The sequence below is a fragment of the Rattus rattus genome, chromosome 11 (assembly GCF_011064425.1).
Source record: "Rattus rattus isolate New Zealand chromosome 11, Rrattus_CSIRO_v1, whole genome shotgun sequence".
NCBI lineage: Eukaryota > Metazoa > Chordata > Mammalia > Rodentia > Muridae > Rattus > Rattus rattus.
The window spans coordinates 3008501-3024292 of NC_046164.1; the positions used below are offsets into that span (position 1 = coordinate 3008501).

The window sequence follows — 15792 nt, forward strand, 5'->3', positions numbered from 1 at the left end:
GATGTCACCAGACACATCCAAAGCTAAAAGGTGATGTCATCAGACACATCCAAAGCTAAAAAGTAATGCTGCTGGACACAAAGCTAAAACATGAAATGAGGTAAACTTTGAAAATGTCATGTTAGAAAAACTACTTTTGAATAAATGAATAGCAAGAAGAAGTTGATTTATTTAAGGAGTCTTATCCTTCAAAAGCACCTTGGTAGAAGGGTGAAGGACTATCTTTGTATTCTTCATGGTTTAATTTCATAGTGAGAGAAATAACTCTCTGTTCTTGGTATGATACTGGTCAGTTTCTGAAATGTAATTTGCTTGAAAAGCAGTTTGAATTAATTCTCACTTTAGAGGGGAAGGAGCTATGCTATTTATATTTACATACTAAAAATGAAAATTTCATTTCAAACAAAATACTCGATTGTGAAAATATATCTTTGTTTCTGTTTCTTATTCCATTCTTTCTTCATTTTGAGACAGAGCCTCAGTATGAGTCCCAGGCTGCACTGGACTCACTAAACCTCTGCTCCAGCCTTTTGAAGATGAGATTACAGGTTTGCTCCATCACAACCAGCCCTGACCTAGCTAGGTATCTTGCATACTATACAATTCACTTCTTTGAATTGAGGATGTTTACAGCTAACCATCAGACTGAGTACGGGGACCGCTATGGAGGAGTTAGACAAAGGACTGAAGGAGCTGAAAGGGTTTGCAATCCCACAGGAAGAACAACAATATCAACTAAACAGAACCCCCACCCCCAGAGCTCCCAGGGACTAAACCACCAACCATTAAGTACACATGAAGGGACCCATGGCTCCAGCTGCATATGTAGCAGAGGCATCAATGACTGGCATCAATAGGAGGAGAGGATCTTAGTCCGGTGAAAGCTCGATTCCCCAGTGTAGGGAAATGCCAGGGCACTGAGGTGGGAGTGGGTTGGTAGGAGTGGGAGCATCTTCACAGAAGCTGGTGGATAGGGGAGGGAGAGTGAGGAGGGAGGAAAGGGGATAACATTTGAAATGTAAATATATAAAATATCCAATAAAATGTTTTTAAAATGACTCAAAAAAAATCTCAGGTTTTCTCATTATGAAGTGACATCTCTGTGTCATTTTATAGTCCTTTCACTCCTTCCTTCCAGCTCAAAGGGGTACAGATTCATTCTCCATAGCAATTTCAGTCTTCATAGAAATAGCTGAGCATCACAAATTGAAGGAGATAAACTGATGAGTTCAACTGGGTCCCGTCTGTGGAGGAGCTTGACTGCCAGGCTAATGAGTTTGGATTTCATGGTGTCAGAGAAAGGTCTTTGAATAATGCTTATGACTGGGAAATACAAAATTCCATATATACATATGGATGCTGACAGACTGAAGCCGCTTCTGATATCTGCATAAGTAATTACTTAGGCAGCTGTAACATCTTATGAGCCAGTTCTGCACTGTGATCCCCCAAATGTTGAGGCTCTCTCCCTCTTTGCTGTTTCTTAAAACACAGAGGACCTCATTCCTGTAGACCTCCCAATGGTTATTTTAAAATCTCAAAATTAAAGTCAAACAAAAAAATCTGTAGGAACTAGAAAAATAAGAAGGCCATTAAATAAAAAGGACCTAAGGACCTTGTTGTGAAACTTTTCAATTATGATAATCAATAATATTGCCTAGTATAGTATATATTTTGGCTTGTTTCCATCAGAAAAAAAAATCACCTTACAAATCTATCTTATTGAAACCATTCAAGGAATACAGTATTCTTATATAAGAAATTAAATCAGACAAGGCTTTTGTAAGTACCAAATATTAAGCAAAACATCACACGGTATTATGAAATTGTGTTAGAAGAGTTAACACTCAACCCAGAAAGTGATAATGTTTTGGGGGATTAGCATTATTGATGGAATTTTTAATGAACAGCTAGGTTGTAATGAGAATAAAGAGGCTTAAGAATACTAAATACTGCAGGAATAATGTAGGAGTGATTCTCCAGGTGCAAGAGCCCTCAGTGAAAGGCAGCTGAATAGGGTGTGTGCATGCATGCATGCATGCATGCATGTGTGTGTGTGTGTGTGTGTGTGTGTGTGTGTGTGTGTGTGTGTGTTTGAAATCTGACTAAAGCATATGCCTTATTGAAACCCTAGTCTTAGGTGGCAATTGGTTATGACGGGCAATCCTGTACATGACATAGTTTAAATCTCAGCTCTCATGAGAACCCTCTTCAATGAAACGCTCATTTCCTCGGATATATAGCAAGGCCACTGGCTGCAGATGAAGGGTGTTTGATTCTATTTAGGCTTTTCTTGTGTGTGCATCATATGTCGTGGATGACTTACATACTCATAGTAACAGGTGCAGAAATGTTCAGCAACAAGCCACGTGGCTTCTTATACTCAGCTGTGAGCCAACTGACAAAGAGCATGCAGAAATGGGATCAGAGAGGTCCTCTGGATGTTTCACTGCTGATCCTATAGCCTTTGAAGCAAACCTGCTCTTGTATATAGTGACGGCCTACCATGGATGTGCTCATCCCTCACTATTACTCGGTGCATTACTCTTTAATTCACTAATTATTTGGAATATACGACTTGATTAATATTTGAATGCCTCTGACTTTACCTTGGTGTCCTAGCTCCAGAATTGCCCCATAGTCTTCTAAGTTATAGGTTAGGCCAGGACACAGATAGATGCTACCAAATGGCTTCCAATACTTTATGAGGAATAGATCTCTTAGATGGTTTTTGGGCTCAGGCATAAGAACTACTTATTGAACTATTTCATTGCTGTCATTAACTGAGTCACAACTGAGTCACAGTGTGTATTTCTGGTCTCAGATATATCTAATGTTATATGAGCACAGAGATATTCAATGTTCTATGAGCACAGAGATATTCAATGTTGTATGAGCACAGAGATATCCAATGTTTTATGAGCAAACAAATTAGATTGTAGTATGCCATTGTAGGTCATCATCCTTTGACAGTCTTTTAACAAATGTTTCCTCTTAGTCCCCTACTCAAATTCAAATACTTTCGGTCGTGCTTTGGTGATCAGGAGTCAATATGATTCTTAGATTAAAAAATTAATAGACCCCATGGCCAAGCCAAAGCATCCAGATTCACCCTGCTTCTTGGAAGTGTCAGTAAGATATATTTTGGAAGGATGTTAATTTCTCCAGTCCATGTAATTCCCATTCCAACATTTAGCTGGAATTAGTAACTTGCCTCTATCTATCATGTGAGCTGCTGTAGTATTTAACTCCTCTGACCTTTTCCTCAGAGGAGGAACTCTGATAATAATAGTCGAAGCAATTTACTAGCCTGCTTTGAATGTTTATTGAATCAAAGTCTCATTTCGTGAAACTACGGCAGTTATATTGGCAAATTCAAGTATACTCTGGCAACGTAGTAAATTTGCACTGATTTCTTTGAAGTGACAGGGCAAATTATGCCCACTTCTTTTGAAAATTATCACAGAAAGGAAAGCACTAGCCTAGCTTATGACAAGGGGTCCCCTTTGGCCTGGGGTACTTCCCTACAGAAAGACATTCCATAATGATTCTTCCCATCTCACCCTCTGCTTCTCACCTCAGCCTGATGTTGGTCCTTCCTCATGGCATCTTCTAGTCATCATAGTTCCCCTGTGGCCATTTCAGAACATCACTGTCTCCCATGAGTGCTCTGGAACATGGGAAACTTCTCTCTTGTGTAGTAATTCTGGGGAACTACACCAGGCAGTCCCAGAATGTTACCCAAATACACTCACGGAGCCCATGGTCTTGCTTCAGCAGTTTTAGCATTGTTCATCCAATCTCGTTCATATTAGTTTTTATCCATAGGAATCCATTCAGGCTGGTGCTCAAGTGCTTCTGTCATTCTGACTTTTGTCATTTGATTTGATTTGAACTGTAGCCCTTTTAGACTTGCCGCAATTGTTCAAGAGGGATGGAAAAGTCAAAACAATAGCTCGCCCTCCAAATGTTAATGTCATTGCACCATTTCTTACCGGAGCTGTACTTGACATGCCGGGGTTTCAGCTCAGTGTTCCTCTAGGTGTATAAGATGGAAAGAAAGTATCAAGTTGAAAAGAAAGAAAGGATGAAGGGATTGGAGAGGGGACGGGGGAACTGTTCAGACTATGTTTAATACCATTTACATTCCTGAGTGGATGGGTGCTGATCCCTTCCTTTCTTCCCATTTCTCTCCTCACATCACTTTCTCTCTGTTTGTTTTGCTCTGACCATTTGTCATTATATAACACCTTATGTTTTCTGGAGTCTGTAAATCCATTTATGTCTCCTGAACATTATTTTCTTGTCTTCCCAGGAGCTGGATTATGTAAGAGACCAAGAGAAAAAGTAATTCCTCCTGATTTCAGCACCTTCTATTGCCCTAGTCAGAAACAGTAATGGAAGTATTTCCCTAGTCTTCAGAAAGCCTATAACAACACAACTTTAAAGCTGCCAATAGACCCAACATTGAGGCATTTTTGGGATATGGAGAGCATGCAACTGAAATGTGTTAAAGAGATTTCCCATGTTCGAGCCAGTCACTGAAATTGATCATTACAGTATGGGATGAATCTCAATATTTGTAGGGGCAATGCAGCTATATATTCCAAAAACACATGATTTACTATGTTGAGTTTATTTACATATTTATTAAATAGGAATGAAATAGCAGAGCGGAATATTCATAGCAATGTCTTTTTTTCTACTGACTTGGTTTCCGCTTTGGAATCATCACACTTGCTAGGTGTGTGGAGACACAAGGCATAGCTCTCACCCTAAAGGGAATTGAGAGTTTATCCTAGAGCCAAATTTGAGTGGCCATGGCTCTGGAAACAGAGTGTTAGGATACCTCTAATTCATTGTTCCAGTGTGGAAAGAATTCAGTAGAGTTTTATAGTGTTAATAATATAGAACAAAATAATAAATCAATGCATGTTTAAACACATTGATGAGCACATCAGAAAAGTGGGTACGGCAAAATGGGGGACGCTTTTCTATAGGCCTCAGGTGGTATTTGGTGACACTTTTAGGTGTTTGATTGGTGTAAACTAGGGTTCTCAGTTAAATGATTCCAAATGTTTTTAAGTTTTATGGGCAAAGAATGGCTATCCATGGGGCTCAACCCAGTCCAGGATAATGTAATTAATCTCTGGACTTGCAACATTCCAACCTCTCCATGTCACTGCATCTTTAAAATAAATAGAGAATATAATTAATTAGATTTAATGCACTCATTTCGAACTCTCTGAAATGGACTAACTATAACTCGGTGCACACGTTTTGTGGATAGGTACTAGGTACGATTTGGATAAACTCTAGTGTGTGTAATCTAAAGCTAAGGAACGCCTGCCAAATGCAGGTATTAAGGAAGCGCTCATTTAAGTGGTGGGCTACCATGATCTTTTCCTAATCTTAATGTGAAGTATTGGGGTAACTCTTCTTCACACCGTGGGGAGGTGTGTCTTTGTATTTTCGATTGTAACCTCTGTATCAGCAGAGAACTAAATGCTGGCAGAATTTTGGTATTGTCATTTCTAAGGCTCATCATTAGGTTTTTTTTATTTCTGTAAATATTGATTCTTCCTCAACTGCCTAAGGCAATCAATCTAGAGTTATACCAGAGATTGTCTCACTGCTGATTGGTTATAATAAAGAGCTGACAGCCTATAGTTGGACAGGAAGGGGAGGGTAGAACTTCTGGGCAGAGAGAATGACAGTGATGCAGGGGAAGAAAGCTGAAGCTAGGTATTCAGAGGGCAGACACAGAGGGGAGCAGACATGGACCACAGAGAAACAGAGAAAGGCATAGAGCTAGCCGTGAGATGGTAGACAAGATAGTCATAGTAGGCTTAGGTTAAATGAGCTGGCTGGAGACTGTCCCAGATAAAGGCATAAGCTTTAAACTACAAAAATACTTACACACACACACACACACACACACAAGCTGTTATAGCTTATATATTTTGGTTCTTCTCCTAAGACTACTTTATTGTACATTCAAATGTTAGCTTATTTACAAATACACCCTTTTCCTGAAAGCCATAAAAAGCTACATCTCTTTTGGGTGACCAAGGAAATCGATTAACAGGATCTCACCCATTCAGTGATTTCCTTCAGAAGTGTCGCCAGTAACAAAGCTCCGTTAGGAAATGAATAAGTAACTTATTCATTTAAGTTCTGGGTGACTCTCAAATCAGAATTGGTTCAGAGTTAAGTAGAAGCAAGTGAAAGTACAGGATTGCTTAGTTAAAAAATACACAAGCAAATATCATTCCAAATCAAGCATCAGATATGTAATACATAACTCAGTTCTTACTGTAATATTTATAGGACCAACATGCCTCACCATAGTACAACACATATACTTGCCAAACATCCAGAAGAGAATGTGAAGTCACTAATTGACTCAAAGGTTTTCAAAATGTGATTCTATCAGCTTAGTTGTTGATCCACTTAAATTTACATCTACCAACATAAAGTTCCTAACATTACTCTTAGTTGGGAATATAGGAGTTTAATTTTATGTTTAAATAAAATAATTGGAATACAGAGGTGGCTCTGCATTTTCAAAACACACATAGAAATAATCCCTTGTCAGATTACTAGACAACATAGAGTCTCTTCTGATGTCCTCCTGTCTTACAAGAACAAGTGGGTTTTGACAGATAAACTATGTTCAGAAGTGAAATATATCGTATGTCAGGGAAGCAACTGTAACGATCGTTATGTATGGCACAGAGGAGTAATTTCAAATGCTTCCAGTAGAAATCCAAATAAGACAAGTACCATACTTAAAATTCAGGTCCATATAAAACTGATGGATTCTGAGAACTCATTGAAATTCAGTGATGTCGAGAAATGGATTCTCTTATTAAACATAAACACAGATGTTACATTTTACCAATATTTCATTGATTTTTTTCCAGCCTCTCCTTTGATAAGGTCCACCATGAGCAAGAGATGGGACTCAAACTCTTCAGGAAGCTGGGATCACATTTGGAGTGGCAATGACACACAGCATCCTTGGTATTCAGATATCAACATCACATACATGAACTACTATCTCCACCAGCCCCACGTGACAGCTGTCTTCATTAGCTCCTACTTCCTGATCTTCTTCCTGTGCATGGTGGGAAATACTGTCGTTTGCTTTGTTGTAATAAGGAATAGGTACATGCACACGGTCACTAATTTCTTCATCTTCAACCTTGCAATAAGTGACTTACTGGTTGGAATATTCTGCATGCCTATCACATTGCTGGACAACATCATAGCAGGTATGTTGGCTTGTGTCTTGTATAAAGATGATAAAGTTTCCCACACATACCCAGAGTCAGAGCGGAGTCATTCATTCACTCGCACATGCTTATTGAGTTCCCAGAAGTGTTCCACGTACCTATCTTCACAAGATGGATATTCTAAACAAAACATGTAATAAACACCTAGATATACATATAGGTTTGAGAATAAGAACTTCTCTCTGACATGTCTGAGCCAATGTTATCACTTCTTTGGTACCACCTTACATTTCTAGAGGTGCAGGGGGAGTGTAGTTCCTAAACCCAGTAAGGTGTTCATTGATTTAATACTGTGGTATTAATTGTGAAACAACCTTTGATATGTTCACAATTAAATCATCTCAGCATATTAGAGTTATTCAAAGTAGGACAGGCTCTATCAAAGTTCATATCTGCTCATGACACTCATTTTTCTGCCATATTTACTTTGCATTAAATGACTACCTTAATATTTTGCACATAACTCACCTCACCATGCCCTTGGTTTTGATTTCCAATGGTAGGCCACTTGCAGAACCTCCTGCCTTTAGTTTTGGTAATTAGGACCATATATTTAAGTAAACATGCAACTAATGTAATTTTATGTTTCTCAGCTACATAAGACAGAAATTTCATTTTGGTAATCCACTTTACACCACACAAGCACAAACATACGTTCACAAACTTCATGGCCTCTCTTGGTCCAGAATGGGACTCGCTTGGTGATTGTTAACTCTCAGGGCTCTACACTTCCCTTTGTTCTTTGTCCTCTGTTTTCTGGATGCACAACTTTGTTCTACTTTATTCCCTCCTAAGCAACAGCAAATCATGATGAACTATTTCTGAGAACTTACACGTCTTTCCATCACTCCCACACTCAATTATAGTTCGCTATGTGAACCATTCTGGGCTGGACATTTTTTCTCTCACGATTTTAAAGGAATTGCTCTCTTATTACTTCTGGGAAATGTTTGAGTAACTGCTGAAAAATTTGACTCTTGCTGTCTTTTATTTAGGTTCTATATTTTTCATCCTAAAAGCTTGCTAAGTTTTCTTTATTTCCCCCGGAGTTCTGAATGTTATAAAATTAGGGTTGGAGGTTGCTTTTTGGGAGTTTATTTACTGTACTGCATACAAATTGCTTCTTTCAATATGAAAACCAATGTGTTTAATCTTGGAGAATTTTTCTTGGCAAAGTCTATTCCCTTTTCTTAACACAGAAGAGATTAGGGGGCCCCTTTCTTATGTCTCATTCAATCTATGCCTCTTGTTTTCCAAAGATGAGTGTGTGCATGTGTGTGTGTGTGTATGTGTGTGTGTGTGTGCATGTGTGTGTGTCTGTCTGTCTGTCTGTTGGAGTGCGGTATATAACTATAATATCAGCACATTATCAGTCCAGGTAGGAGAACTGCAAGTTAAAGTTTAGCCTAGTTTATATAAACCTATAAAGCCATTGTACCCAAAATTCAAGGATTTGAGACTCAACAGATTGCTTAATGGTTAAGAGCAGTTCCAGAGGACCTAGTTTTAGTTCCCAGCACCCACTGTTGTATGACTCAAAACTGCCTATGACTCTAGCTTCTAGGAGATTTGATGCTCTCTTCTGGCTTCTATGGGCACCTGAACTCACCCCTATATACCCATACGTAGACACACCCATATTCGTGATTTTAAAACGATAATAAATCTTTCTTTTAATCTAAGAGCTAAGTACGTACCTCAGTGACAGCGTGCTTGCCCAGCCTGTATGGAGTCCTGGGGTCAGTGCTGACTCTGTGGCAGAGAAGGGTTTCCTCAATTTTCACCTTGGGTTCTTCCATTTTACGATCTTAGATTACTTGGCCTTACTTTTGTTTGTTTTCTGCATGTGTATCTGCTATCATTTTACATTTTTGAGATTACTAGTAACATCTTCATTCCGGTTCTGTGTGAGTTTTCCACTACGCAGTCCTTACATTCCCTTTAGTTTATATTTGAGACTTTCTTCGTATTAAGGACCATTGAGTGAGGATCCCTATGTGTTCTATAGTCTCACCGAGGACTCCCATTTCATGATCTAGACTGCCTGGGAGGCTGAAGTAATGAGGTGTGAGTTTGAGGCCAGCCTGAAGAACATGGTGAGAGCATGTTCTTGTCTCTGAGAGCAAAGTGAAACAGTGAGAAATTCAAATAGGGTTGTGGTTAAAATACACTCATTTGTGGTATTTTGTGCTAATTGAGATCAGATATGAATAGTTGGTTGTTTTTTTTTTTTAAGAAACTATAGGTGTTTTTGTTTAAACAGAAAATATACTTTAAGATCTAAAAAAAAAAACCAAACAAACAGTGGTTAGGAGAAGCTATGTTTTCTTTTTTAAATAGCAAATGAGTATTCTAAAGCTCTGATAGTTTTATTGATTTCTCAGAGAAGTGCCCTAGTCCCTGAGATTTAGGTAAGTAACTGAAATAGATGACTGTCATTCATGCCAAAGCGTCTCCATTCTGATGTCACCATCACAGTGGTCATGCACTGTGTGTATTTGTATCATATGTAATTCCCAGTTCCTCACAATTTATGGCATGTATTTCCAAATTAGTAAATTAATATCCTGGCTATTCTAGTCATTTAAAGCAGTGTTTCTTAACCTGGGGACCGTAACCTCCCTGAAGGATTGATCAACTCTTCATAGGGGTCACCTAAGACCATTAGAAATATCAGACATTTACATTATACCTCATAACAGTAACAAAATTAAGTCATGAAGTAGCAATGGAAATAATTTTATGGTTGGTTCCCCACAGCATAAGGAACTGTGTTACAGGGTCACAGCATTAGGAAGGTTGAAACCACTGGTTTAAGGCATTGCAGCATAAGGTTTGATGGTTTGCACTCTAGATACTTACCTAGGTTTAAATATTTTTAAGCTGACTGGAGCAAGGTGTCCAGTTGTGGTTTTATCCTTGTGTAGAGCTGCCACAAGTTAGACAACAGAGCGTTCAGAATCTTCTCCCGGGGATTGAATATAGTAGCAGGAGTGAAGTACTTCTTGTAGTCCCTGGGATGTATGTAAGCTTTGCTGTGGAAGTCTTGCTCTGAGGATGCACATTCTGTGTGGAGAAATCACTGAGCATGCTGGGATGTATTACTCCACGGCTGCTTTCATTTCTTGCCTTTTGTTAATATTTGCCGTATAGTGAGGTGAAAGAATTGAGTCAAAATCTATTCCATCCCCAATCCAGGATGGCCGTTTGGAAGCAGCATGTGCAAGATCAGCGGGCTGGTGCAAGGGATATCGGTTGCCGCTTCTGTCTTCACCTTGGTTGCCATAGCCGTGGACAGGTAAGTCAGCTCTAAATCTAATCTGTAGTTCCTACATCTTGTCACCACTACTAAATGGTCCTGAGCATACTCATGCAACTGCATACCTGCTGGTATTACTGCAACTCAGAGGTACCACCCCAAAATTATTGCTTCACCGAATATTTATAAAAATTAGGTAATTCATGTAGTTACATTTTTTTCAGTTCTTAAGTGGTTAATATTTTCCATGCAGTTACAGCTTGGGAATATGAACCAAATGGGTATTTAATCTTAGACTCACTGATACATTGTTTTTCCTCTTTGCAAAAACTATATAACAAGGCCAGGTGGACCTTCCATGTTTGTAGTTATAAACCACATCAGGTTTTTGGTAAGAGATTCATGATTTTTATGTGTGTGCTCACTCAAAATAGACATCACATTACATTAAAAATAAGGGCATCCCCTACAAGTGAATGTTCTATATTGATTAGGGATCTCTACAGTGAATGAGAGCTATATTATTATCTGTATTTCTACTTCAACCTTAAGTTTAAAAAATTTACTCCCACTTACAATTGGTAGTTAAATGTCCTTAAATGCTTTGAGCAATGTTTATGACATGACGCTTGAAAAAAATTTTTAAAAAGTCATTTAAAAGAATTTGAAAAGTCTTTATTTTCAAAGTTAAATGAGATTAAAATCAAGCAATTTATGCTGGTATTTAGTGGGTAATGATAGGGAAATTAAAATGAATGAAGCAGGACCACATAATTCAGTGATTCAATTGGTGTACATTTCAAAACCATATACTGCCTGAGAGATTGCACAATCATACCCACAATACAGTGCCACAGTGTGAAATCTAAAACATTCCAGATGCAGATCAATGTTGGAAAAGCAGAAATGCATATACAGGAGGGGTGACTAGCAACATCAGAATGTCTCTGCAAACAGGAAGATAAATGAATTTGGGGGGTTGCCAAGAGGACATTACAGCTGTAATGTTTGCTGCAAGACAGCATGCTGTAGAGAAGAGAAATAACATTTGTTTGATCTGGAGAACAATGCCCCTGAAGGACACCATGTATTTTCTTCCACTTTTAATGCTTGAAAGTTTAATGAGGTTAATTAATAAATGAATACAACGTTGTTTTATTCTTTGCATGGCACAGTGCCTGATCTTCAGCAAATTATTGACTTTTTGATTGTGTATTTTATGTGTGTTCCATGTAATGATTTGTCAACCGTACACAAGCTAACAAATACATCTGAGAGGAAGGAACTTCAACTGAGAAAAAAGGGCTTTCATAAGCTCAGCCTGTAGGCAAATCTGTATGAGGGGGTTCATGATTAATAATTGATGTGGAGGGGACAGGCCATTGTGGGTGGTACTATCCCTGAGTAGGTCGTCCTGGGATGATTAAGAAAAAAAATGTTTAAGGCAATATGCGGCACTCTTCCATGGCCTCTACCTCCAGGATTCCTGTCCTGACTTCCCTCTGTTATGGAGTGTGACCTGAGAATTATAAGCTGAAATAAATCTATCTTCCTGAATTGATTTTGGTTGTGATATTTTTTTGTCTGCTGTGTTACTTTTTGAGACAGAGTTTCAGTAGGTAGCCTTGTATGGACTGGAATTAACTATGTAGACCAGGCTAGTCTCAAACTCATAGAGAGACATCTGCCGCTGCATTTTGAGTGCTGGAATTAAAGGTATGCACCACCATGGCCTGTCCTGGTTACTATCTTTATCATGTCAATAGAAATCCTAACTTTTTTATAGTTATAGCTTTAGTTTCATTTCATTTTTATTAATCAAGAGAAGGTACCGACATTACATAATATTAAATCACCCTTACTTTATTAATGTATTTTAATCTTTGACGATTTCATACATGCATATAATTTATTCTGATGACTCTCACTCACAAGCCTCTCTTATCTCTGCTCCCACCACTACCAGCATCCATTTCTTCTTTTCTATACTTATGACAAATAATCTTATACAAATCTCTTTGCCATACTTGTGACATGCTATTGTTTTGTTTTGTGTTGACGAGACTGTGCGACCATGGCTTTGCAACTATCTTAGAGCCATGTAGGCTCACCAGTGGGTTTACAAGTGGATACCAACTCTCCCTGTTTCCAGAACATGTTAGTAGAATATGTTCTGCAGTAAGTCATATGAGCCCCTTCTCCATGCACAGCTCATTGCTGGATGGGTCAAACTTGTACAGGTCCGATGCTACTAGACCATGCTGCTGTGAGCTCCTAATTGCTGTGGCTATATCATGCTTTGAAAATGGCATTTCACAGCCTTTCTCTATGTCTCCTCAGCCTTAAGGGGATAAAGCAAAGGTCTTCTTAGGTCTGAGTCTTCAACTATCAATTATTCTTAGCATCTTGTGAAGCTATGGCTATCTGAGTTCATTGACATTCATTGAAGAGAACCTTATCTAAAGTTAAGGTTGAGCATAGCCATTCTCTGTGGTTGTAAATAAAGGTATTCAAAAGGACGCTTGATGCTATTTCACGTCAGCTAAGCAGCACTAATAGGTGCCTTGGGCCTGAAACCTTTCTAAGCAGTTTTTGACTTTGTACTAGGCAAGGGTTCTGTCTGGTGAAGCAGACCTCAAAGTCAGTTCCACAGGGCACCTGGTTCTAGGCAAGGTTCCATCTTGTGGCACAGACTTCAGAGTCAGTTCCAGAGGGGAACTGGTTTCACCCCTACCAGCTGTGTCACGGTTTTACCAATGAGCACATCTTGCCTGGCAGACTGATTAATAACGTTCAGAGCCAAGTGAGAACATTTAGGGCCTAACTTCCTCTGGCTCCCTGCAGAGCACCATCTGGCACTGTGTAAGCCAGCCAGAAGGGAGGAAGGGTCAGATCGGTTCTAGCCTCATTTCTCTTTATCTTGCATGTAAGGTATACGTCATCTTCAGCAACAGAGTTTATCCTATCATTGTATAGGGATGCTCTGAGGTTATGTCACAGAGGTTAATTGGGAATTTCTATTCAGCCCTTGCTTTCTTTATCTGCACATCTGTCTGCCAAGTAATACAATCTGCTTTAGGATCTCACAAAACCAGAACATATATTGCATAGGTGATCATATCTAAAATGATAATACTGCATACGAGCACATGCACATTACAATTCCTTATAATGCACACATAACAATAATAAGAATCACAATAACCAAAGCGGTCTAATTCCTTAACAGATTTTGAATTGCCGTGTTCAATGGGGAATATAGCAGGAGTCCCATCAGATTTCGTAGTGGTGCTTCTCAGATCCATGTAATTGTGAAATATCTAAAACCACCTTTTGGTGTTTTTAGATGAATAATTTATTACTCTTGTGATTCTAGGGGTTGAGTGGGCGTCACTCTTAGTCTCCTGCTCCCTAGGTCACTCACGCTGTAGGGTTACTCTGAATTAAATTAAGACTGCTCTTTCTAATGTTCCCCGGAGCCTTATCCCCATGTGCTTCTCATCCAATTGAAGTTTCTTAGAACCTGGAAGCTGTGTTTGCAGAAGGGGCATCCAAAAGGACAGCCCCGATGTCTTGTTAATGTCTAATAGCCAGAACACACTCCATGGCCAAGCCCAGAAATGAAATATTGGGAACATTAGGAACCCGAGGGGGAATCAGTTCATGGATTGCTACTGATGAGCTCTCTACAGCAGTACAGTAGATCTGGCTGTCCACGGTGCCTATCTCTCTGGAATCCAACCGTTTGGGTTGAAATAATGAATAACAATAAGCAAGATTGTAACCTTCCCTGAATCCACATCTTCATACTTTAATTTTGATATTTAAATATTAGATATTAACATTTCAAAGAACATCTCATGCAAGCCCATGGCACTAAGTCTATGACAGAGTTCTAAGGGGCTGTCTATAGATAAATATAAAATATTCAAGATATTCCAGTGTGATATGATTCCCACCTTTCCTTACGAAGAGCATCTGAGTAGTTATTTGCACTTATGAGATCTCATGAAATGAAACAGCATTCGTTTTCTCTGAATTAAAGCATAATCTTCTGTCAGTTACATAGGTTGGCGAGCCGCGCTGCATTACCACAGGGGCCAACTTCCTGTGTCTTCGAAGACAATGTAGATGGACGTCCTCACACTTGTTGGCACAGTGCCTCACTGACATGTACCTCTCCTTGCAGATTCCGGTGTGTGGTCTACCCCTTTAAGCCCAAGCTCACTGTCAAGACAGCCTTTGTCATGATCGTGATCATCTGGGGCCTGGCCGTCACCATTATAACCCCATCTGCAATAATGTTACATGTACAGGAAGAAAAATACTACCGTGTGAGGCTCAGCTCCCACAATAAAACCAGCACAGTCTACTGGTGTCGGGAGGATTGGCCAAACCAGGAAATGAGGAGGATCTACACCACCGTGCTATTTGCCACTATCTACCTGGCTCCGCTCTCCCTCATTGTTATCATGTATGCAAGGATTGGGGCTTCCCTCTTTAAGACCTCAGCACACAGCACAGGTAAGCAGCGCCCGGAGCAGTGGCATGTATCCAAGAAGAAACAGAAGGTAATCAAGATGCTGCTGACTGTGGCCCTCCTTTTCATCCTTTCCTGGCTTCCCCTGTGGACTCTGATGATGCTCTCGGACTATGCTGACCTGTCACCTAACAAACTACGTGTCATTAACATTTATGTCTACCCTTTTGCCCACTGGCTTGCCTTCTGCAACAGCAGTGTCAACCCCATCATTTACGGTTTCTTCAATGAAAATTTTCGCAGTGGTTTCCAAGATGCTTTCCAGATCTGCCAAAAGAAAGTCAAACCCCAGGAAGCCTATGGCCTAAGAGCTAAACGCAACCTGGGCATGAACACATCTCGCCTGCTGGTCCATGAACCTGCATCTCAAAACCCAAGTGGCGGGAACTTGGGATGTAGAAAAAGTGCAGACAATCCCACACAGGAATCCTTGATGGAGGAAACGGGAGAAGCTACCAACAGTACTGAGACTTAGAAAGATAGTGTGCTATCCAATGTTATATAGCATACGAGGGCGAATGTGTCTTTAAATATGGTGGCTTGGTGTGGCTTTCCATTTCTCATATTCTGATGAAAACATTTACTGAAGGCCCTCTTTGTCAAAAACAAAAGTATGAAAGTGGTCTTCCTAACCAGCCTTATGGTACACGACATACTCAGCGACTTTCATATTTGCCTGAAATGTTTCAACGTCA

General features: G+C 39.5%; 1 protein-coding gene across 1 annotated transcript; it reads left to right on the forward strand.

Annotated features, from left to right (window-relative positions):
- Window positions 1-6949: 6949 nt before the first annotated feature.
- Npffr2 (neuropeptide FF receptor 2) lies at window positions 6950-15572 on the forward strand. The gene is made up of 3 exons (XM_032917072.1): window positions 6950-7277; window positions 10497-10596; window positions 14747-15572. The coding sequence occupies exons 1-3, from the start codon at window positions 6950-6952 to the stop codon at window positions 15570-15572; spliced, it is 1254 nt and encodes a 417-aa protein (XP_032772963.1).
- The last annotated feature ends 220 nt before the right edge of the window (window positions 15573-15792 follow it).

Excerpts from the sequence above, each read along its gene's own strand:
- Npffr2 (XM_032917072.1), top strand. The coding sequence starts at position 6,950 with ATGAGCAAGAGATGGGACTCAAACTCTTCAGGAAGCTGGGATCACATT. Across the intron at positions 7,278-10,496 it reads GCTGGACAACATCATAGCAG|GATGGCCGTTTGGAAGCAGC; the intron begins GTATGTTGGCTT and ends TCCCCAATCCAG. Across the intron at positions 10,597-14,746 it reads GTTGCCATAGCCGTGGACAG|ATTCCGGTGTGTGGTCTACC; the intron begins GTAAGTCAGCTC and ends CTCTCCTTGCAG.